Raw genomic sequence first — 25,085 nt, 5'->3', positions numbered from 1 at the left:
ACAACAGCATTTGATCAGTGCAATAAATACAAATAAAAAAACAGTTGCTTAAACTCCAGTTGGTGATCAACATGACCCGCGAACAATTTGGATTACTTTGGCTCATATCAACTACATAATTATGTCATAATAATAATAATATAAATAACCACAACAATAATTTTCAGTTGATTTTACCCTCCATTGCATTTCTGCATCTAACATCCAGCCATTTATAAACACTGGATCATTATATGTGTCATGTTGACAAAAGTAAAATCATAATAATCATAACGGTGTTGTAACATCCCTACCTTTTATGGAGGATGAGGATGATCAACAATCTGGGATTTACAGTATGGCTGCAACACAAAACATTGAAACAATTGCACTAGAATTGGAGGGAACAGGATGTAACACAGTCTTAAGAGCAGATCGTTCTTTTGACTGAATGTTTTCACCTTATTTGATTGTTTCCTTGTTTATGTAAATCATTGGCTGTATCATATCCCACATTTACAGCTAATCACATTGAAATTTTGTTTTACTCATCTGCTTACTATTTTATCAAATCATGGCCCAACCACCTGTCCAGGGTCATAATGTAGTGTCATTTATTACTGGAGGCAGGACACTGGCTGCTGTTTCAACAAAGGATTTACCGGTCATTTGGATATCATTCAAATAAACCTTAAGATCGTGCAATATCTAGTGCAAACGTTCAGCCAGTCCGAGGCTCGAAGGAGTGCCATTTGATAAACCACCAGAGGCTCAGTTTATTTAAGATCATGATGTTTTTTCCCAAGACATGTAAAATCCTAAGTCCAACACACATTTATGCGCCATAATGTAAATACAAATCAATATGTTGATAGCAGTTGATAGCAAATGGCAACTCAAAATAACTGTGAAAATCACTTATTAAAGGTTCAGTTCACCCAATACAAGAAAAACCTTTTCTCACTTCTCCCCGGTGTGACTATATATATATATATATATATATATATATATATATATATATATATATATATATATATAAATAGAGAAAATATAACTAAAGCAATAGATGTGTTGCTTTAGTGTGTTTAATGTGTTTGAGAAAGTTGGGTGAATTAACCCTTTCATATAATTTAAAACACTGCTCAATTGAGTTCTGATTTGAGGTAGCTTGAAAGCATCACTTCCACCTTTAGTCAAGTTACGCGTTTGTTTTTTTGCAAACTAAATTTGCAATGCATATTTCCCGGGGAGTGTCCTGAGTACAGTCAGAGGCTATGCACTAAACTTCATTTCAGTGCATCTTCTGGATTCAGAAGGAGGGATTCTTTCATCAATGGTTTTGACCATGGTGGATATATTTCAGTTATAGCATTAAGGTGTCACAAAGGTCACCTTAGAAGGGCAAAATGAATAAGAAAAGACACTTTCTGGACCCTCCAGTGGTCAAAGACTACCTGGTAAAAGGAGAAAGATTTACCAAGTGGTCAGAGGTGAGTGGATCTTTCTTTATAGTATCTGAGCTGTATCATTAAACCTCAGGTAGAGAGCTGTTGGATGATGATGTGAACTACTTATATCTTCCAGAAAAGTTCATGAATTCAACATAAGCGTTACAGTGACATTCAAATTAAACTTCCATGCCTTTCATCACGCAATGAAAAATAAAAACGCAATGTTAGAGTTGCACAGATTTGATGTATACATATATTTCATTTTGGCTGGTATTTAAACTCAATTTATCTCCAAAATGTGTGAACGCTAATTCCCTTGTCTCTACCCAGGACTCCACAAAGACTGCTCCTGTCACTATGAAGATGGACCCGAAAGGTTTTTACGTTTACTGGATCAACCAAAGCAAGGTAATTGATAATGAGGTTCGGGAATGAAAAAAACAATACCTTGTACTACATGTCGGAGGTGTGGGTTAAATGTGGACTCCCATTCAGTGGCTAATACAAACTAAAGGGCTTTCTGTGCAGCACACAAACACAACCTGACAGATTAAAGCCCATGTTGAAGAGAGGTGGTCGTGTATGACTCACATCCAGAGTGCGTGAAATGTGCATTACGTTGGGATCTGCCAAAGCTGTGGGATGTCCACGCAGATTGTGGAGATTATTGATTGGTGCTGATGTGGGCTCACCACTGTGCAGCTGAACTGTGAAGTACTTGATGAGGATTGCTTTATTTCTCTCTCTCACTCTCACACACCTTCTGGTTTCCACCACAGCACAGAACCAGTGAAGCCTAAATGAAATGTGTGCCTCGTGTTTCTGGGCTCAATCATGCTGTTGTTGACTTTAAAGCGTTTGTAGGAATTTTAGATGAAAAAGCAGTTTCCTACGTAATGTCTCCAGACATTGCAGTCAAATATTCTCCACACAAACACAGTAAATCACATAGTTTTTGCACTTTGCTAAAGGATTACTTGTATTTCAATCCATTTTTGGACTGACATGTTGAATTGAGAAGATTCTCTGCTTCTTGTTTCTAGGAGACAACGTTTCTGGATGTTGCTACTGTCAGAGATACCAGAACAGGAAAATATGCAAAACTTCCCAAAGTGAGTACAGTATTATTATTGAATTTAGTATCCTGCTCTATGGTCCAATTAGGTCAAAGTGGTGTGTTTGTTATAGAATAATCTCTGCAGGCATGCAAATAGGGTGTCAAGCCCTCAGTTTGGCCATCATTATAAGAGGCATATTTGCATTGCAAAAACATCTCTGAACACATGCACCCACTACAGAAACACACAGACGTACACATACACAACAGTAAACACACACCACACCACATATTGAGTCATGATCTGAGATTTCTGTGAGTGAGCTTGCCTGTTTTTTTAGCCAACATCTGACAGCTGTAGAGCTTCTTCCTCACTGGCCTCCAGAGAGTTGCAGTATGCATCCCTTCGTCACCCCTCGCAGGGGGTTCAAAGGTGAAATCTGAGAACTGTTCACCTCGGGGAGAGCACAGAGCACTGCATCATCGCAGCTGGGGTGCTGATGCAAGCTTGTCTTCCTCTTGGGCCCATTTGGGGGGAGGGGAGGGGAGAGAAGTAATTGATTGTAGACGAAGGTATTAACTAATAGAGTACACTGGTCTTCTTGTTGCTGTTTGTGTTGTACATGCAAGTGTGTCTCAGTGTGTGTGTGTCTGTGTGTGTGCATATGTTTGCATGTCTTTGTCAGCAAATTTGCATGTGCTGACCAAACTCCTGGAGAACACGAGCTTCAGACATTATTTTACTTCGTGAAGCAAACAGAGGGTGAACGGATGAATATGCACACATTGAAAATGGCACCATATATCTTGAGCCATACAAAACACATATTCTCTCCTCTTTTGCCTTTCGCAGCACACCAAGGTCCGTAACGTGTTCAACATGGACTTCCCAGACAGCAACCATCTCGCCAAAACTCTTACCTTTGTCTCAGGTCCAGACACAGTGAATCTGACCTACCATAACTTCTTTGCCTCGAAGGAGAAAGTGACTCAGGTAATGTGTATGCACAGATTGTGTGTGTTATTGGCACTGTGTCTGTCCTTTAGCTGTTTACAATCCTCCTTTATGTCTACTCTGATTGTTCCAACACGACCATTAGCCATACAATGAGCCTTCGCTTCCCCCCAAGAAGGCGCCCTCTGTCTCCCCTTTAGTCTTTATTAGACATTATGGCTCCAATTTCCGGATTTAATCAACTGTAATGAAATTTGTGCTTTGTTCAAATGCAACATCATTTCCTGAGGTATTATTATGTTAATGCCCTCTAGTGGTGACTTTGTGTCCTTATAAAATATACTATAATGACGTTTCAAAAACAATTCATGTTGACACTGAATATAATATCCTGTTTTTTTTGTTGTAATTACTGCACATCAGAACTGGGCAAATGACATCCTTGCCATCGCCTACAATGCTGCAAGAAACAATGCGTGCAGACAGGTTTTCCTGGAAAAGATGTAAGTGAACACCATGGCATCTGGCACTTTAGCTTGTATTGTTGCTGAGTGAAAACGACACCATTTAAATTCTGCTTTATGACACAGAATCATGTGGTAAAGCAATTGTGCTCAATCCTAGGTTTGCCCGTATTTCTCTTCACACCAACAAGGACGGCAAGATCCTAGTGAAAAAGTAGGTCGCAGGTCATGAGAGGATGGCACGCAGAAATGAGTTTGTATGGCAGACTTCCACATTTCCTGTTCAATGCTTGAATGGATGTGTGTGTATTTTCAGTATTTACAAGATGTTCCCGGCGGATAAGAAGAGGGTGGAAAGTGCCTTAGCGTCAGCACAGCTCCCTAAAGGAAAGGTTAGAAAACATAGACATGATGGTTGGTTGGTTGTCTACTCTCTAAATCCAACCGCTACTCATAATGTCCTGGTGTTTGTTATGAATTTTGACTGAAATATTAACGATAAGATATTTTTACTTTTCAGCATGACACCATAAAGCCAGATGTCTTTACTGAGTCTGCCTTCAAGGCCTTTCTGGCAAACCTCTGCCCTCGGCCCGAGATCTATGAGATCTTCACTAATTAGTGAGTCAACCTCTCCTGTGCTGTCTACTGCTGTGACTGGATAATCCTCGAGTTATCATCTTACATCTTGTAGTTTTTCCAAATATTGTAACTATTGTCACATATTATTCCAATAATAATACATTGCATTTACATTTTTGAGACTTTTGTCATGATTTTCTTGATCATCATCATTTTTGCTCTTTGTGGGAAACCCTTTCATCCGACATCTAAATCCTCCTATAAAGGCCTCGGTTCGTGATGAAGCCACACACTTTCCATATTCTAATTCGGGAGACCAATGATTCCAAGGTTTCGCAGGTTTTGGGCCGTGATTGTCAGGAACAACCTTTTCGTGCAGCGCTCATCTGATTGTCGCCCCGCAGCTCTAACAAACCCACCATGACGAAGGAGAATTTCACCAAGTTCCTCAACGAGAAACAGAGGGACTCTCGGCTCAACGAGGAGCTGTTTCCACGTCTGCGACAGGACCAGGTCAAGGCGCTGATGGACAAATACGAATCCTGCTCCTCCAATTCAAACAGAAGTGAGATTCAGTGATGATAAGTTTTTTATACTGAGGCTGGATCCTTTTGCGCTTTTTTTTTTGAATACTTCATTGTGTTTTGTTCACTTACAGGCCTGATTTCTCCAGAGGGCCTCTTATTCTACCTGATGGGGCCCGAGACATCCGTTGTCATGCAGGACACGCTGGCCAAGTGTCAGGACATGACCCAACCGATACCCCACTACTTTATCAAGTCCTCCCACAACACATACCTGACAGGTCACTTGCGGCACTTTTAGCTCGGAACGTCTCGTACCTGATCAACTCGACACCCGAGGGTCATTAAGGGGTTATTTTTCTGTCTGTCACCCTGCAGCCGGTCAGTTCTCAGGCGTGTCCTCTCCAGAGATGTACCGTCAGTGTCTGCTGTCCGGCTGCCGCTGTCTGGAGCTGGACTGCTGGAAAGGAAAACCTCCAGATGAAGAGCCCATCATTACTCACGGCTTCACCATGACAACTGAGATTCTCTTCAAGGTGGTTAAACGTAGTTTTGGGCCTTCGGCGGGGTCTCCTGTACACTAGCTTTCACGTTTGACATATTTACATTTTTGTCTCTCTTTTATACATTAGCCTTCTGGACTTCTTGCACAATCTAAACAGACTGTCTAAACAGATGTGTGCCTTGTGAACAAATAGTGAAGCCGTACATCTCACTTGACTGTAGACAGGAAGCTTAAAAGCTCAAGTTATGGACCATCTCAAAAGTACCTGCCAAATAGCCAAGAGAGCTTTTCAGATTTTTTGTTAATATTTTAATTTTTTCATTCATAATTAAAATGTACTTTCTTTTTTCCCATACGTCCCCTTTGCATGCCCATCGGAATATAAACAGTCACACATTTATTCAGACTCCTTTTTTAAGACTTTCCAAATACAAACCACTTCTAATTATTGGATTAATTTAGGTACATGGTTGGAATATTATTGTGTATTTTATGGATTTCTACACTTTCAGTATACCGATTGTATAATACTATTGAACCCAGACAATTAAGGCAAGGCAAGGCAAGTTTATTTGTATAGCACATTTCAACAACAAGGCGATTCAAAGTGCTTCACATAAAACCATTAAAACATAATACAGAGAAAACAGGATGTAAAAAAAAGCTAAAAAAAAAAAAAAATTGAATAAAAGTTGCAGTGCAGTTTAAGAAATAAAATGCAGTAGTGAGATGCAGCAATTGAATCTGGTTCAATTAAAGGCAACAGCAAACAGAAAAGTCTTCAATGTGGACTTAAAGGAGCTGAGGGTCTCAGCAGACCTGCAGCTTTCAGGGACCTTGTTCCAGATGTGTGGAGCAGAAAAGCTGAACGCTGCTTCTCCATGTTTAGTTCTGACTCTTTGAACAGGAAGTAGACCTAATTAATCAGAATTAAACAGTATAGATCATACCAAACAACTTTTTGTGCACGTCCAACCCACTTCCAGTTGTTCCTTTCTATTGTCCATCATAAATCTTGAGCATTTTCTCGTAAATGGCCAAGTCCGAGGTTCCTGTGAGCACAGTGACCAAATAGTGGCACAGTGTGTCTATAAATAAAATGAAAGTCTTTAAACTCACTGATTGCCTTTTTATTCGTGTCCAGGTGCACATTACAGAGTAAAAGAGTGTGAAGGCTTAAACGTACACAGTTACACTGAAACAGACACACAGGCAGGCAAACCCGTCATCCTCTCACTCTCAACACTTCCATTTAAGGGCAGCCGGCGCTCCACGGTCTCCGTGTCCCGGACACAGCAGCTCAGTTCGGCTTACTGTCAGCCATGTGATAGGGTTGGAGCTTCATTGCCTTTCCATAGAAGCATTAGCGATGCAGTTTGTCATGTTTTCTCTCAATGTGTTGAGAGTACTTTAATTCTTGGCTCAGTCTGTTGATTTCATGCTTTTTATATTATATTTGTACCCATGTTTTTGGGTGTTTGCTGTGTTATCATCTAATGTTTTCTAAAACTCTCTTGCCCATTGAATCTTGATCTAATTCAAATAAAAATCAACCCCAATGACTAAAAAACAAAAACACCTGTGTCTTTTTGATGACAGGATGTGATTGAGGCCATCGCAGAGAGCGCCTTCAAGACCTCCCAGTATCCCGTTATCCTCTCATTCGAGAACCACGTCGACTCGTAAGACCTGAGCTTTTAACATGAGCTCTTACCATGTAATGTTATTAACACAATGTAATAATGTTCAGTTGCCATTATCCCAATTGGAATATTGATGTAGCATACTGAGGGTGTAATTGAACCTTTCGTTCTGGCAGTAACAGCAAACGTTTTGTTCCAGGGTGAAACAGCAGGAGAAGATGGCCAACTACTGCAAAACCATATTTGGTGATGCCCTTCTAACAGACCCGCTGGACAAATACCCTGTGAGTACGCCGCTGCACCAACAGAGTTAAATAACGCTTATAAATGAGGGGTTTGTGAAACAGAACTCTTTGTTTGATAAATCACAAAGGATTATTGTATCGTATGTGTCTGTGACGTGAAGGCAGTAAATGGAAAGGTCAAGTTTCATGTTTGTCCTCTTCCTTATCTCTGCTGGACATGACGCTCATAGTCTCCAATACCCATCCATCCGATTCATAGCAGCAGCCACAGCACCTCCTCCCAGCTGTGTGTGTTGTTTACAGCGGTGTGTGTTGTTTACAGCTGTGTGTGTTGTTTACAGCGGTGTGTGTGTTGTTTATATTCCTGAGTCAAAGAGACAACATCTTTAATACTCTGAAAATAATATCAATTCCGTTGCCCTGAATGCTTCACGATTCAAAATGTCCCAAACCCACAAGAAATGGCAAGTCTGCTATTCTTTTTTACTGACATAATAATAATCTTTTTTTTAAATCACACAGTGCAGTCATCTCCTCAGAGACGTGCATCCAGAAATACACTTAGATGATACATTTAAAAGAAGTCCACAGGAAGTGTTTCCATGTTGTTAACATCTAACTTTCTCCCTCCATTGCGTCTCAGTAATTAAAACTCTTTGTTATAATGTCTGATTTGTGTGCCTATATTCATAATAAAAAGTAAGATGGACTTAACAGCAGTTATATCTCTCAATTTCACTTTGTATGATTTGCCAATATTTTGATAGTTTTGGATGCTCCAAAAACATCTGTGTGTGTGTGGTCTCCCACCGGGCCGCAGCCGCCACACAGACAGGAAGATAACTCAGTGAGATAAACAGTAAATCCCTCAATATGATTTGAATGATATTTTTGTCAAAGAACAGTTAAACAAGGTATGTTTTTATGTGCAGTGAGGCTTTTGGGAGATAATGGAGGGGAAGATATCTAAAAATGTACCGACCATATATGTAATAAAATGTAAATACCTTCAAATAAATGAGAATACTTTAAACCAAAGCTTTTCCTTTAATATCTTCACATATTACAGTCCTGAGGACATGACATTGATGTGTGCTACAGTGTGGTAGTGCTATTGTATTGTCACTGTTTACCACAAGTTTTAGGATTCTTTCTATTTTTCTGAACCGTGCAGCTGAAGCCGGGCCAGCAGATCCCCAGCCCTTCGGAGCTCATGGGTAAGATCCTCATCAAGAACAAGAAAGGCAGCCATGAAAAGCCGACCCAAACTAAGAAAACCAGCACAGCAGCAACCGACCCGACCACAACCACCCAGGACCCAAACTCCACCTCCCAGGATCCTGCCAGCCCGGCACCCAGCACCCAGGAGAACCAAGGTGGACTAGGTGAGCCGCCAGTCAAATCAGATTACATTTAATAGATAGCCGTGTTTAGTTATTTTTTTAGGTGTCACTGACATTATTTGTATATGTTTAACCAGAGGGAGACGCAGCTGTGGAGGACGCTGAGGAGCAAGAGGAGGCAGAGGAACAGGACGAGGAGAAAATGAAGACATCAGATGAGGTAAAGTGTGTGGTTACGATGACAGATGTGTTGCTCGGCATCATCTGTGGGCTACTAAAACAGCTCAAGCAGTTAACTTCCTGTCAATCCCCCACAGGGCACAGCTGGGCAAGAAGTCACAGCCTATGAGGCGATGTCGTCGCTGGTCAACTACATCCAGCCCAATAAATTTGTCTCTTTTGACAATGCCAGAAGTATGTCTTTGCTGTGTAAATTTAACCCAAACTCAGACAAAATGTGATGTTATAACAGACTGCACAGGGAAACAAATGTGTTTTTTTTGCAATTCTCTTCTTTCTACACAGAGAAAAACAAGAGTTTCGTCATCTCATCTCTTGTGGAGACCAGAGGGGAGGCAATGATTTCCAAGACTGCTGTCGAGTTTGTTGAGTATCCTTTAGGAGTACTATAAATGCTCTAAAATATGGAAAACTGTATTAAATAGGATGAATTCGATTTTCTTTTTTTTTATGGCGCAAAATTGAAGAAAAATACATTTCTCTATGCTGCCACAAGAGTCTCCTGTGGTTCCCGTAAACTCCTCAACCACCTCTCTCAGATACAATAAGAGGCAGATGAGCAGGATTTACCCCAAAGGAACAAGAATGGACTCATCCAACTACAGCCCACAACCTTTTTGGAATGTAGGCTGCCAGTTGGTGGCGCTCAACTACCAGACGATGGGTAGAAATGACCGCACAATACACACATAACCACTTAAAATGTGCTGCACTAAATAAGGAGATGCAACCATTCACTGTTTCTCTTTAATCATCACTTGAGTCTGATATGTTTTAAATGTCCTCGGCTATATTTCTAAACCTGAGCTTCTGTTTTTCACCACAGCATGTCAGTGTTGCACCTCTTTGTTGCTGTGCATTGCATCCCAAATGCTCACTGCTCCTCCCTGTGCAGTACAGAGGAGGCATGAATGGGCTGTTTTGTGTCTATTTTCAGATTTCCCCATGCAGCTGAACATGGCTCTTTTTGAATTCAATGGCAGAACTGGCTACATGCTCAAGCATGACGTTCTGCGTCGCAGTGACAAAAAGTTTGACCCTTTCTGTGACAGGATTGACACGGTTGTGGCAAGCACACTGACCATAAAGGCAGGTTCACGGCCTTGTTGTTATTATTCTTCTCTCACTTTATAAACAGCATGTGGTGTGTTCGGCTAATATCTGTGCAAACTGACAAATTGTTTAAAGAACGGTAAAAATGTTCATACACTAAAGCGGCATCATTTATGGTGTTGCATTGTTGGGAAATGGATGTAATATGTGTATCGCTGGGAGCAGTTTTTGCTTTTCTAAATTGAGCACTTAATGAGCCTCAATAGCTTTAGAAAGTCTGCGTTTGTGTGTGGATGAATAATAATAATACAAGCTTCCTGCTGAGACTGATATATGGTTCCGGGTATTCAGCATGCTCTGCATGACTGAAAGCCTGGGCTTTATTTATACCCACTGTGTCCTGAGAACGGGACCACACAACAGCATCCATACCCTCAGCTGCTCCATACATGTGCATCATTATATTATTATTTTTCGCCCGCATCACTAGATCTACTCTGGCCAGTTTCTGTCTGACAAGAACGTGAAAACGGGAGTCGAGGTGGAGGTGATTGGGCTGCCGGGAGACCCCAAGAAGAAATATCGCACCAAATGGTCCACCACACCCAACGCCATCAACCCAGTGTGGAATGAGGAGCCTTTTGTTTTTGAGAAGGTGTGTGTCTGTTAACTATGGAAGCCCGTTTCCGCCACAAAAAAATAATGCGAAATTAAAGTTGAAATTATGAGTTAATAAAGTCATGAGATAGTATGTACGCATGCACTTTGTAATGGAAATTAATTAACCTTATCAATCTCCTTTAGAGAAAACAAATGTGATCTGAAACACTTAAATGTCTTTAAGCATTTATTAAACAGAAACATGGAATAATTCAATTGAATGGACAGAGCTCGTCACTGCAGATGGTTCGGAGGTCTGACCCCGAAAAATAGTTCAACATGAGTCGTATACATCAACAATTATTATTGAAATGTTTGCCCCTCCCCCCCTGCTCCTCCTCGCAGTGTCCTCCTTCACACCAGATAAGCCTTGATGCTGGAGGATGTTGTTTGGCCGCGGCCCTGAGAGTGAAAAGTGAGAGGAAAGAAAGAAAACAAACAAAAAATAATCCCAAACACCTACAGAGATCCACCTGTTATTGTTCCACCCGGATGGCACAGTTCAGACTGGGTCAAGATGAACTGAAGCCTCCTTTCAGAGTTCAGCTACACATTTAGAAATAAAGCACTTAAGATAAATTTCCACCACACGCTTCAGTGATGCTGGCTTTTCTCCTTCCTGTTATCTGCGTTGTCTTCGCAGGTCTCTTCATCCCCTCGCCGGTCTAACCATGCAAACGATATGCAAGCGTCACTGTTGACGTTTTAGCTCAACAAATAATAGCATTGCTATTAATGTAGCTGTTGCATGTGTTTCTCAAAGGGGGCTACCGCTACGACAGACTCCACATAGCCCTTTAATCAAGATGTGTCATCACAGCCGTGATGTCCTACTAATGCTAATGCAGTATGTTGAAAAGTAACGCACATATTGTAACTGTGCAACAAGTTGTCCTCTGTGGTTTAGCCAGGCGCTTTGCGGTGAAGTGTGTTAGCACAATGCCATTTAGAGAATGAAGAACAACAGTGAGTCTCAAGCATATTGTAGCAACGGGCTTCCATAGTAATAAAACTCAGCCATTAAGCTCTGCCATTGTCTTATATATTTGTTGTTTATGCATAGATCCTGCTCCCAGAAATGGCCTCTCTAAGAATTGTAGTCCATGAGGAGAACGGTAAATTCTTGGGACACAGGATCATCCCGCTTGGTGCCATCCAGTCAGGTCAGTGAAAAAAACACACCTCACTTCATGCTTCATCTAATCTACATCATTTAAAACATCAACTGGGTCATTCCAGGCCTCAGAATGTTTGCTAACACGTTTTAGCTAGCTTCTGGATAAGAGGAGCAGCTGCCTTGTTTTTCATTCACAGAGGTTTGTTTTATGGCCTGTAGGTTTCCATCACATCTGCCTGCGCAGTGAGAGCAACATGCCGCTCACTCTGCCTGCTCTCTTTGTGTACATCGAGGTCAAGGACTACATCCCAGCAGCCTTTGCAGGTACTTGGATTTTTGCTCTGGGTTTTTGCAAAAGAAAAAGTGACTGCTGCAATTATATACTTGAAGACTGATTTAGAAGACTGATTTAGTTTAGATTTTTAAAACTCTGTAGCATTTAGGTGTCTTTGTTTGTTTTGGTTAAAGTGTGAATTATTGACATATTTCATTCTACCCTTAGATTTCACAGATGCCCTTTTCAATCCAACGAAAGGAACAGAGAAGACCACAAAAGCCCCAAAGGAGGTAACGAAAAGCAGCCAAAGGAAACTTAATTCAGTCATAATCTACTGAAATAGACACATCAGTTCTCCCTTGAATCCTCAACAGCACCAATTCACTTCCTGGAAGATGACCAGCATTTTTAGATTGTAAGGTTCTTGTCTTTTTTTTGTGCCCATGCAGTCATCCTCTGACTACATTTCTCCCTATGAGAAGCCTCTCGTGGTCCAAACTAACGGAAGCGAGGCCCCTGCTGCAGGTAATGAAGCTTGTGAATGGGACACAGTTCAACGTTTGTTTTTTACAGAGACTGAGCTTGAATTTTGCTCTTGTAGTAATTCTTTGGGACTGAATTAAGGAGCTGTATTTGAACGCTTTCCCCTTACAGTAGAAATTGCAGCATCTGAACCTACACCATTAGTTGACACTGATGACCAATCACCAAAGTCTGCTCCAGAGGCAAGCTTGGAAGAAGCTACAGAAGAGACTGAGAACAACTTAGACACTCAACAACCTGCAGCAGAACCTGCAGCTGAACCTGCAGAAGAACCTGCAGCAGAACCTGCAGCAGAACCAGGAAGCGACACCCCTGAAACCCTTCCTGAAGCCTCTCCTTCCCCTGAGGAGGTAGCCCCTGAGATCGAAGCAGTTCAAGAGCCAGAGGCACCTTCTGAGCCTCCTCCAGATGATACACCAAGCACAGACGCTGCCAGCTCTGCTGAAGAGCCTGTTGCTGTGGTCTTGCCCTGTCCAGCAAGTGCATTGTCTGAGTCTGCCGGATCAGAAGACACATCTCAGCCACCGACATCCAGCGAAGGTAACACCGAAGTGCTTCATGTGTTGCACTCATCACAGTTTCCATGTTGTCATTTCGTTGTTTCAAAAATGCATATCCACTGCCGACACAAGTAGGAGGATTCTAACAACAAAACCGTGTGTGTTTATGCGGCAGAGCCTTCAACTGTGACTATTGAAGAACTGACACAGCACAAGAACTATCTGAAGGTCATCAAGCGTCAGGAGAGAGACATGAAAGAGGGAGAAAAGAAGAATCAGAAAAAAGGAGAGGATCTGATTCAGAAATACTCTGACACGTTCAAGGCCATCAAGAAGAAGGCCTCTGTGAAGAAAAAAGAGTGAGAATATTATTTTTTCCCCTAATTTGTTGTCTTTTCCGAGACAGTTTCCAGCTGAAATATGGTAGGAGTAAAAACAAAAGTTTGACTAAAGACAATTACATAGTGTTTGTGAAGGAGGGGTGTAGTTAATCCAACAGCGTATTAATACTTACCCACTAATGAAGTTGTTGTTGTTTTGGTCTGTGTAATTAATGAGATTATATTTAGAAGCATGGAGAATATTCTTCGGCTAATGTGTTTTTCCAGCTGAAGCAGAATCTTAGAGGACGAAGAGAACAAGCAAATGAATATTGGCTGCACTGCCTTTGGTGCACAGCCCTCCACGCTAATCTTTCAGGAAAATGTTTTTATTCAATGCCAAATGAGCATGAGTGCTTTAAGGGATTTCCAGTAACTACACAGTTTTACTTTAAGTTCTGTACGTGGAAGGATTATGGCTGTTCGTCAATAGACTTTATTCCCCTTGCATATGTCCTGTCATGTTGCGTCATGTTATGCTTCCTCCAGGGGAGGAGGGAACACCTCTGACGCCAGCGTGCAGACGGAGCGGGTGCATGAGCAGAAGGAAAAAATGCAGATTGAGCTGCAAGCTCTGTGGACGGAGCAGTGTGATCAGTTGAGGAAGAGGAAAGAGCAGTGTGCAACAGAGGTGAGTAAGATACAGGTTTGTGTTTGCATCAATAAACATTTCTTTTCCTCATTTCAAATGAAAGAAAAAACAATAGTGATGGGAAATAAATCAGTAGATTTATTCAAGTACATGTTCATAAAACTGCACTCATCCATATTCTTGTATTAACAAAGGGTCAGTTGACTATGTGTAATGTGAAAGGCGTCGCTCGTAGTGGCAACACCACTGAGAATGATCATCTCCTTTAATTGATTCTGCAGCTCCCCTCAGCTCTAAAGAGCGTTTTAACATCCATCTGCTCAGCGTCTGCAACTTTACTGTTTTGTTTCAGTGTTAAATAAAAAAGCTGTCAAAATTCAATATATACACTACACATACCTACTCAGCAACACACAGCCAAAGTTAGTAGCTGGCGGTGGAGCATTTAGCAGCTAAAGAGCCAGGTATTTCCTAATAGACCTATATTTGCCAAAAGGACAGAAACACGACTCCAAGCGCATCATAATGTTGCTCTGTAACAGCTGGATGTGTAAATAAGCAACTTTTTGCAAACAACTTTGCCATGTCAACTTTTCTAGTTAATTTCCAAATCAAGATTGGCATACAAAACATAAAACATATGATGCATTGTTTAAGAATAAATTACCCAACAGTATAATACAAAGTTTAAAACATTTGCTCCACCATTGAGCACCAGCAGATGCCGGATAACCGCAACGTTCCAGCTGGGGATGTCAAAACATTTGTTCCACCTCCGCCAAAAAACATTTAGTTATGGCATTGATATTTTTGCTCAATTAAGGATGGAAATACTTTTTATCAGCCCCAAAAGTATGAGTGGTCCATTAGTCCTTTTGCAGCTCATCTGCGTAGCAAAAGAGGGGTCTTTCTGTGCTCAGCAAAGATACTCTATAACAAAGATGCCACTTTAAAAATTCTGCCAATTGTTTAAAATTGTCTACACTTCCTGTCACCAAAGTGGGTGGAGTCATGACGTGTTTGAAAGAAATGGGACTCAAGAAGTGGGTCCCATATTTACTTAATCTGTTTTAAATAAGAGTTAATAGACTCAGGATCTGCCCCTAGGGTCCTCAGGGGGCGGGGCATTTGCGAGACCCACGCAACTTAGATACAGGAAACTGACTCAGTGATGGTTTGTTCTCTGGCATACAGTTTTGATCTGTATGAAACTGAAGGGTCAGTCAGGTGTTTTTTTAAGGGTTGCCACCTCATTAGCCTGAGTGTAGACAGACAGTCCTGCAGAAGTGCTGTGTAGTGAGGTTAGCATCCCACAGGTCTTGGACCAAGTGCTCTCATTATAACTTATAGCCAAAGTTCATGCAAATTAGCAACTCAGGGCTGAACTTTTGTTTGGAGAGAGACTATAATCACACACAGCATTGACATTGTTATTTAGTGCCTCTTTTCTAGCTCTATCTTGACTGCAATCCTGTCTCTTCTTTCTTATATTGTGACAGAGACTGGCCAAACTGTTGGAGATGGCCGCAGAGAGGCACACCATTGAACTGAAGACCCTGGAGAGGTGTGAGCACACATACAACACATTTTGGGACATGCTGTACACACTAAGAGTGCAGAGGGCTTTTCTGAGTCTGTCCAATCTGTGCCTTGAGTTTTAGATGTGGCACTGTGTGAGTGTGTGTGTGTGTGTGTGTGTCATCTGAGGTGAAACATTTGAGAATTTGCAAAGACAATACCATCAAATAATTAATAAATAACCTCGATGCGTGTGTCTTCCAATGTCCCTGGCTGGCTTGTGGTGTCCTGGATGTGGATGTGTTATCCCAAGTCCCCAGCTGGCAGATGGTTATCTCAGGACAAGCATTATCCAGCAGGTGTTTAAACAGCAGTAGGGAAGCAAAGGGAGCCGTGGTAATCTACCTGTCCACACGGACACTGTAGCGTCACATTTGAGTCACTGTCAAGAAAAGGTCACCTCAGAGACACACAGCCCAGCCACTCAGTTTGAAGCAAAATGGTTGTTTATTGGGACATTTTTCATTTTTAGAATTTTAATCAAGCAGGAGTCCTCACATTTTGCCTTTGCCTTGGTTTGCAGTGACACCAAAGAGAATAATAAGAAGACACTAAAATGTTCATCCTCAGAGAAAGCAAAGTGAGTTCACCGCATGACCTCGCCTTCAGTCCCTTTGTGTGTTTCCATTCATTGCAGTTTCTCTCACTTTGTTACAGCTTCTTGTCCAAAATTAAAAGAAATATAAGAAGACAAATGTGCTTACCCCTCTGCCAATGCCACTACATTAAGCCTGGCTTGATTTGATTCATTTTTAACAGTATGTACAAGAGCTCTAACTGAACATTATAATTATCCTATTTTAGGCTGAAAAAGACAATGAGCACAGACGTGTTGGATGAGCCTAGTCAGTCGGACGATGCAGTAAGTAGTCTTTTTAATTCAGTCATTGAAAGTTGCAGGCGTTTTGAGCATGTATGTACAATTATAAAAAGACTTATTTGCTTTTGGGCCAAGAGTTGTATGAGAAGATTGATACCAAGCTCAATGTCTGTGCAGAAATGATCAAGCTTTTGCTTGCAGCTGCTTCGCTTAGCTTAGCTTAGCATAAAGATTCTTTCTAAGAATATTTGAGGCTGAGCCTACACGCTCACATGCATCACTGCACATGTACCTTAAACAGTATCAATGTCACAGCTCACACTTAATATTCACTGGCTTGTTCAACGCATATTCAACTGTGTGACTATGGTTACAAAAAGACAAAGAAAAGACAGCGTCTAAAGAATCGACCCAAATGTGGAAGAAATGGGCATGTTACCGCACATCCTTTCATACATCTGAACACATGTTCACATACACCCCCGTGTTTGCCTACAGACCCGCACACAATGTTGAACAGTCACTCACAGACACGTGAGCATGTATGCTCATTCACACAAACCACCCACATTGACAAGCACACACACACACACCCTTTTATCCACTGAGTGCAGAGGGCCCTGACCATAGGCCAGGCTTGTCTGTTACTCAGAGGCTGCTTACAGGGAGCAGACTAATCCATGTGTGGTCAATGACTCACTGGGCTGCGCTGTTGTTCCTCTGTTGGCTCATCAGGAGTCAGACCTGTTGTATCTGCGCTAAACACACGGCCATTTCCCTCTGCTCCTCTCCGATCGACTTCATCTGGAAAGTAGCAAACCCCACTCACACCTCGCACTTTAAGGTCCCATTGCAGCTCATTTTGATTTACTTAATCGGCCTTTGCCAATTTATTACGGCAGCTATTTATAACACAATCACTTGCTTAATCAGCAAGGCCTCAGTATTGAATAAGGACTGTTAAACCAAGCTGGACAAGTCTAACCTGTTGTGACTAAACTGTATTGATCGTCTTGCTCAGGTTGCATCCCATGGGTGCATTCCTCTCTAGACACACACACACAGTGAAACACATGTGCAGAACTGCGTATAGACATGCAAACCGCCGTTACCTCTCACTCACTTGATACAGCATTCACACACACACATATAGACACAGATCGATGGAGTTTTACAGTGGCCACATGCTGTGCTGTGCTCTGTTGTATTGTGACAGTCTTCAGATCTACAGCTTCAGATCTACAGCTCACAGCAAGAGGCTCTGATGAAGAAACAGGCTGCTACGCTGGAGGAGATCAAGACACTGACTAATCAGGTACACACACTGACACCAGGATACACAGGCTCTCCAAAGAAAAAACAATGGAATTCAGCCGCTAAGGACCCAAAAGTCCCTTTTGCAGATTCCTGTTTGTGATTTCAACGCATCTGAAGATCTGTAAATTACACTGATGACAGTTTTTCCAGTCAGCAAATGTTCAGCTGATGATTGGTAACCATCACATTGTACTGCCTCCTGAGCGAGGAACCATCGCACAGTAACAAGGTTTAATCCAATCAAGTCTATTTTAGACCAATTTTTTGGACTAAATGTTTCATCAGGTCGTAAAGAGAACCCAGGCTTGCGCGACGCATGCAAGACATCGCAATAATGGGAGGGAGGCATGCAGACGAGACGAGACCTAAAGTCGAGGTTAAAAAATGGAATAGTTTACTTTCGGGTTGTCTGAAATCATGATACAATTTCCCCACGGAATAAATATGGGAAATATAATACTGAATTTGGATTACAGGCAAGAAGGATGAATACATTTTTCCACTTCCTTGACCTGAGGCTGTCAGAGCCCTGGGTGTGTCCCCACAAGGTGACTAATACGTGATCAATACAAGCAAAGTTCAAACTGTGCCAGCAACAAATCCCCGCTTTTTAAAATTCATTGCCAACCGTGGCCATCTGTCCACTCAGTGATCGTACGTAATGTTTCAGGGTGACACATCCAGTTTAGGCAATTGAGATTTAACCAAGCTCCCACCGCTGCAAATGATGTCAGAGCAATTTTATGACAATGCGTTGCTTTGAATTGGTCAAATCTTGGCAGTTATGAGTTATTGAGAAAAGAGGTGTTGGATAGTTTAAACACTGACGCGTGAACGCCAGATTGATGGGTGTTGATGGTGTTTTTATGTCTCAACAATAGCTTACAAGTACAGTTTTTGATATTGAGAGAAGCAGTGGGAGGAATTTAAGAGATTAAGGGACAAATTAGGATAATGTATTTCTTTCAACAAGCAAGCTAATCGTTGCTTATGCATTTAACATCATTGATTGAGTATTGAGACAATTTCCTAATTACAGGCACTTTGTCATCAAATATCCTGACAATAGCGCACCATCACTCTTGTTTAAAATCGGTCCACTGGGTTCATGCCAGTTCCCTAGCTTGAGGTTAGCGGTGATCGTTATTTTGACTGGTGCCAGTACACAAATACATTCTCTAAAGATTACGAGGAGAATCTGGCGGAGAAAAGAATCCATAAAAATGTAAATGTGTCCTTTCGACAAGCCTGTAACCTCTAACTAAGCTTTGGCGCCTTTGTCTGCAGCTCAATCAGGAGGCTCTTACGGACCACAATCAAAAACAGAGGTCTCTGCCAGCAGAGGTGAAGGAGGCCGTCAATGTCTGTGTGGAGGCTCACTTTCCCGACTTGGTCGACCAGCCTGTAGACGCGAAGGTGGAGGGAGCGGGTATCTACGGAGACGTCTTCCTGGGTTAGATGTGCCTTTTGATCCGTGACCCTCCAGTGGAACTCTCTCCTAACTTTTGAGGAACTTCATTTTTAGAAGATTAGATTATCTCTGTGTGAAATGTTTTACTTTAGAGGGGCTGGTCATAGAGGGAGCTATTTGGGGAGTCATTAAGCCGTAATTATGTTTTTGTGGAAGTCCCGTAGACCAAAAGTTGGATCAATTGGAAATGATTTTCTTTGAACTCTTTACTTTTCTGTCGCTTTTCCCCCATAAAAAAATAGCCTAATATGGCAACAAATATCTTCCAGATGAAACGCCATCACTGAAAGCTTTTGTTTGGTACCCACAGTGTCCTTTCTGTTCTCTTAATGAGATCAAAAGTAGGAATAAATGTAGCAAAACAAATGTAGCAAAACAAATGTAGCGGCAAAGATGGGTTATCAGAGTTTGCGGGCTGATACGAGACCATGACTCCATCTGTCACACTTCAGCACGTGGTGGGTAATAATCCATGAAGCTACAGCAAAAAAAACTACATTTACTCTTTAACTGGAACAAAGGTCGGATGACGATGAAAATACACAACAGGCAACACCAGTACATACATTTTCCCTTTGCATCATTTGTTCTTGTGATGAATAGTTCCTAATAAACTTTTCTTTTCACCCTGGTGTCTCCAAGACTGTTGCTTGCTTCATGCAAAAAGCAGGGTAGATATCCCATGATTCCACTGTCTTTGCGCGCAAAAAATACTCAATTTCTTAAGTTGTTGTTAGAGATGAAGACTATTGAATTAGAGTGAGTAATAATTAAAGTTCTTGAAACCGATTGGTATAATTGCTCCATGCTCAAATATTCTGACTGGTATCTGCTGAAAATATTATGGATATCTTAATTTGTTTGTCAAATACTGATTTCTTTTGTGAAATAAACTTAAATAATAGATGTAAATATGAGGGATTTTTAAACATTTATTTTGATATGTCCAACTCAAATAATCAGTTTTGGGATTTTCAGAGATTTTATTGAGATAATATACTTTTTTATTATTGTGATATATACTGAGGCCCTGAATGCCTTTTTAGAGTGTACTTATGTGTGTATTACCTTTGTTTTTCCAAGTGAGTTTTACTGAATATGTTTACATTCCAGTTTTCGTCTGGTTTTGATCATATTAGTCACGTTTACATAACTTACAGAAATCTGGTCATTGGTGCTCCGTGTACATGACAGTATCCAGGTTTCTGTTCATCTGCATCCGAGTGAGGTGCTTCTATATCTAGCATTTCTGATCTCTTTCAGTATACTTTTGTAGTAAATTCTCATATTTGTTTAATGGCCATTATGGGACTGATTTGAGGTGCATGGCAGAAAATGATCAGAAACCTGAATAAGGAGGTTACTAGCTCCAGCTAACGAGTCCAGGTGTCTGAAACCAGGGTGTAATATGTACAAAATGTAATTGGTATGCAACAAAACAAAGCATAGACAGGATACTAACCTACATGTAAATAATACTCACTGAGATAATTGTTCTCTTTTTTGGAATATGCCCTGTTCATGCTCACAGTTATCCACATCCACACCTGCCCTGTGTCACTACAGGCTCAGCTGTTGGGCCTTGCTCAAAAGCTCTGGAAATGATGGAAGTAGAGCTGCTCTTCACTTTCACTTTCTGCTGGTCCAGAGATCAAACTGGCAACCAAATTTTATGCACATTTTCAATTTGCAAAGTTTCTGTATCGATAAAAACACAATTTGACGTGGCAGGATTAGCTCAACAAACTGTTTATCTCGATGTTCCTGACTTCTAATATTCACATCGTAGCAGTGGATGGGAACACAAGAGAAGCACAATCTAGGTTACAGACAACTGTGCAATTTGCAATTAGAGTCCAGGGTTTCAATCAGCGGTGGGAAGGTGGTGCATGGAGGCCGGTGATGACTGCCAAGGAGCATCTCCATAACTCTCTCTCTCTCTCTGCATCGTCTCAAACCTCTACACCAGCCAGAGTAATTGGGCACATTGTGGCCTTAATGATTCATCATTGTTATTCATAATACCACATAATTGCGATGCCTTTTCTCTCCAACTACTATGAGATCTGTGCTGGAACAAGTGCTCTTTTTAAAACACAGCCGCAATAAAGGCACGGGGACTGGAGAGAATGCAGACGAGAATCATTTGGAAGACAACGGAGAAATGTTGCAACTCCAACTCAGCTCCATATGGTACATTAAATGACAGAGATTGGGGCAGGCTGTCATATCAGTTAGAGCCACTTGTTTCTTCAAGTGTTTTACACTCACGTGCATGCATTTGTTAATGAACGCAGCTTCCCCCGGACTCACTGCCCAAAGCAATCTGTCTGTACTTCTTATTTCCTTTTTTGTGTGACACCCATCTTCTGAATCAAATCAAATTCCATGAATGACATTTAAAAGTGGAAGATCTGGACAAACGGCTTCTGGGAGACACAGCGTGTGCCTGAGAGTCCTGCCACCTCATGCACAACACAGATGAACTGTGAGTTTTTGAGTGTGAAATCAGTCAGCCCTGAATCACCGGGCTGATAATCTTACATAAGATGAAGACAACTCAGGCAGCTCTGTCTCATACCAGCTGGAGAGGGAAGGCCTGAGCAGGAGCTTTGCCACCAGGCAACACTTGGTTGCTCGCTAACACTGGACGGAGAGCCAATAGAAGGAAGGAAGTGCCTCTGATCACACACACAAAACATGTATTGACTGAAGCAGATGTTAAGATGGAAAAATATAATAGTTGCTAGAATTCTCAGTGCATGCATGTTCAGATAGAAATGTTAAACTAAAAAATGGGAGATGGTAAAAGTGCAGGATGAAAGAAATTATCTAGCAAAATTCTTATATAGTGGTTTGCATGCAGAATTCCAGATGATAGTATGGAATACAACATGAAGTGCATGTTTTGGGTGTCTTTAAATCTCTAACAAGTGATGTCTATAGTCTTTGAAGTGAAAGCGGTTTCAGACAATTTTTTCAAATTGAATTAATTTAGAGAAAAGATTACAAATGAAAAGCATGAACACTGCTAACTCCAGCCATCAGTGCAGTCCTTCTGAAAACTGGCAGTGGCTGAAAACAGAATACTAGAGAAGCCTTTCTCTTTTACAGATAGTCTATTTTAATCCTGGAACAACTGAGAAAGAAAAGCCTGCAATTTAAAAACTCAATTCAGCACAATGTTCCAGAATGAAAGATTAAAAGAACATCAACAGAGAATAGAAATTGTGTATTTTTGGATAAGTACAAAGAATGAGGACACTGTAGAGCACATGAGAAGAGTGAACTACTTTTCTTGTCCTCTTGTTGTTTCCTGTGTGAAGGAGCCGGCCTGACCCACAGAAGGTGGAGACTCATGATCTATAGTCCATCTTGGCTTGAAGTGGATGCCATCCCAGCTGAATAAGCACCCACGCCACCCACATACGGTACACACCACCTGCTGAAGCTGCACCGTCACAAGCTGCATGTGTGTGTGTGTGTGTGTGTGTGTGTGTGTGTGTGTGTGTGTGTGTGTGTGTGTGTGTGTGTGTGTGTTGGATCATTGTGTGGGCTGCATTCACTTACAGTGACTTGAAAGAGCGAAAAATCCATTGCCAGGAGATGAGATTGCAGTAAAATACTGATTCCCTTATACATCATTTGCATGCATTCTTGCACAAAGCTGCAGGAAGTTGTTTTTTGTTCCATTATATTTTACACAATCCCATTAAAAGCATGGTTATGGCATTGGATTAGCAGACTAATGAGTATTCCAGGAGGCTCATCTCCCTGCAGTCAGTCACCTTCTCCTGTGAGAGGCGCCTGCACATTCTCAGAGATGCAAATTTTAACTTCCTATGTGTGTTCAGGATACGGTGCTTACAATTAGACAAACGCGCAGACTCATACAATTACACACACACATAGACACCCACATACTGTAAGCCGGTGTCAGACAGCACTCTCATTGCTACTTGAATTCTAATATACTCTTCAGGCTTTTTTTTTAGCTAAAATTCATGCCATCATCCTGCTGTTGCTCTGGCTCTTTGCATAATTTGGATACCCAGTTGCCGGGTGATATCGCCACGGCCGTCCCAGCCTTTCTAAGGTGAGAGCATCTGTCTCACTGTGAGTTAAAAGGACCGAGCCTCAAGAGTCATATCAGAACCTCGGCAGCTAGCAGGACTGTTATGTAACTGTAAAGATGCCTGATTTGAACTGCAAATGACTGTGCATAATGATCTGCACAGTCCGCCTGTTTCTACACTGTAAGTAGGTTCTGAATGATTTGAAACATTCTTGAATTTATGGTATCCGAGTCAAAAAAGTCAAAATTTAGACAAAATAGATATAGGCCTGTAAAATAAATCAATTTAATCAGTCATAGGTTTAACAGTCAATGTCAAAAGTTTGTATTTGGCACTGAAGGCAATCTCAAATCAAATTAAAACTATATTCCCCAGAAAAAGAGCCAAACCATAATGCAGTCCCGACCTTCGTTTACACTTTCAGAGGAATAGTTCGACATTCAGGGAAAATAACTTTTAGTTAGTTAGTTTAGCTGAGCACAAGAGGGGGGGGGACTATTCATCTATCAGTGCCTCTAAATCCCAGAAACTAAAATCTAATTTGTTTAATTCCTGAAACAACCACATTGTGGCAACCATGTGTGAGTAAAACAAAAATGCAGTCTCTCTATTGCGGTTGAATGTTATTGTCTGCAGCCGCTGTGGAGTTTGACTTGTTTACTTGTCCATTTGTCTTCTTTGGAGATGTTTTTATTCTACTGTTTATTCTAAAAGAAGTTTCAGGCTCGTTTTATTTAACATTTATGTAAAACTGTCCCGAGTTTTGTGTCTTCTTTGTTGAATTCTTGTGAGGCTACACTGAGGAAGTGCATATTTACATAATTGATGATTAGCTGTATGCACAGACTGCAGAGTGCCCATCTGTTGGTTTTGGACTTGTTGCTGATGTTGTTTACTTGAGTTAAATGCATTCAAAGTAACAGTACTATTTCTTCAGAACAATATTCTAGTATTCCTTCCACCTCTGCTAATAAAGTTTTTCCACAAGGGAAAGCTTAAGGTAACAAAATCCCATCAGGCTGCAGGTGTTAAACTCTGAGGCGAGCACAGAGAAGGTTTTTCCCTTCAGAAGCTGTGAAAACATTTCCCAACAGCATTCTAGTGTCAAATACTGCACATACATCATTTTACACAATGAAGGCCAGACATGCAAGTGAACAAACAATAAGCAAAACACATTTTTGACTGCAGGGATTTGAATGAAGTCGAAAAGTCATGCGGTTAACCAAAGCGTTCCCAATATTGAGTCCATGCACCTGGTGGCTTCTGTCTGCTTGAAGCCTCATACCAGTTCAAGAATGCCATAATGATCAGTTAATTTTGCCACTTAATTTATTATTATTATTATTATTATTTGCATTTCTACTCCATAGGTCAGCAACTGCAGGAATGGTTGGTATGGAAAATGTCACGAGCCGCCTTAACACCCGCCATGGATGTGAAACGTGTGCTTGTACTCTGAGCTACATTTACTGTATACTGCGTGCAGCTAAAGAAAGAGCAACACTAGCCAGCGTGAGCAGATAGAAGGTGAACGCTGAACAACGTGAGTGGCAGAGCATGTGGAGAGAATGGATAGTCGTGAGCCTCAGGGCTATTTGTTCATTTATAAAGACATTAAGTTCCTTCAGGGGAGCGTGAAGGATTGCCCACTCCAGAGCTTTTGTGTCTCGAGCTGAAGTTTGACTGCTATGGTCTTCCTCTGTTGTAAAT

The 25,085-nt window shown here is 41.3% G+C and overlaps 1 protein-coding gene across 1 annotated transcript; it reads left to right on the top strand.

Moving 5' to 3' along the window:
- Window positions 1-1,385: 1,385 nt before the first annotated feature.
- Window positions 1,386-19,849, top strand: plcb2 (phospholipase C, beta 2; the record flags this gene model as incomplete). Its single annotated transcript, XM_079216819.1, has 32 exons — window positions 1,386-1,469; window positions 1,761-1,838; window positions 2,474-2,542; window positions 3,341-3,481; window positions 3,866-3,945; window positions 4,067-4,120; window positions 4,223-4,298; window positions 4,427-4,527; window positions 4,893-5,053; window positions 5,147-5,293; window positions 5,391-5,548; window positions 7,117-7,199; window positions 7,360-7,444; window positions 8,580-8,781; window positions 8,886-8,968; window positions 9,066-9,162; window positions 9,274-9,358; window positions 9,528-9,652; window positions 9,926-10,077; window positions 10,532-10,696; window positions 11,765-11,864; window positions 12,038-12,142; window positions 12,321-12,385; window positions 12,545-12,620; window positions 12,750-13,178; window positions 13,314-13,497; window positions 14,008-14,149; window positions 15,610-15,674; window positions 16,212-16,268; window positions 16,493-16,550; window positions 17,725-17,823; window positions 19,113-19,849. The coding sequence occupies 32 exons, from the start codon at window positions 1,386-1,388 to the stop codon at window positions 19,281-19,283; spliced, it is 3,777 nt and encodes a 1,258-aa protein (XP_079072945.1). The 3' UTR covers window positions 19,284-19,849.
- Window positions 19,850-25,085: the final 5,236 nt, after the last annotated feature.

Source organism: Taurulus bubalis, assembly GCF_910589615.1.
Source record: "Taurulus bubalis genome assembly, chromosome: 4".
NCBI lineage: Eukaryota > Metazoa > Chordata > Actinopteri > Perciformes > Cottidae > Taurulus > Taurulus bubalis.
The sequence above is the reverse complement of the archived record's forward strand: the minus strand, read 5'-3'. Positions and strand labels throughout refer to the sequence as shown.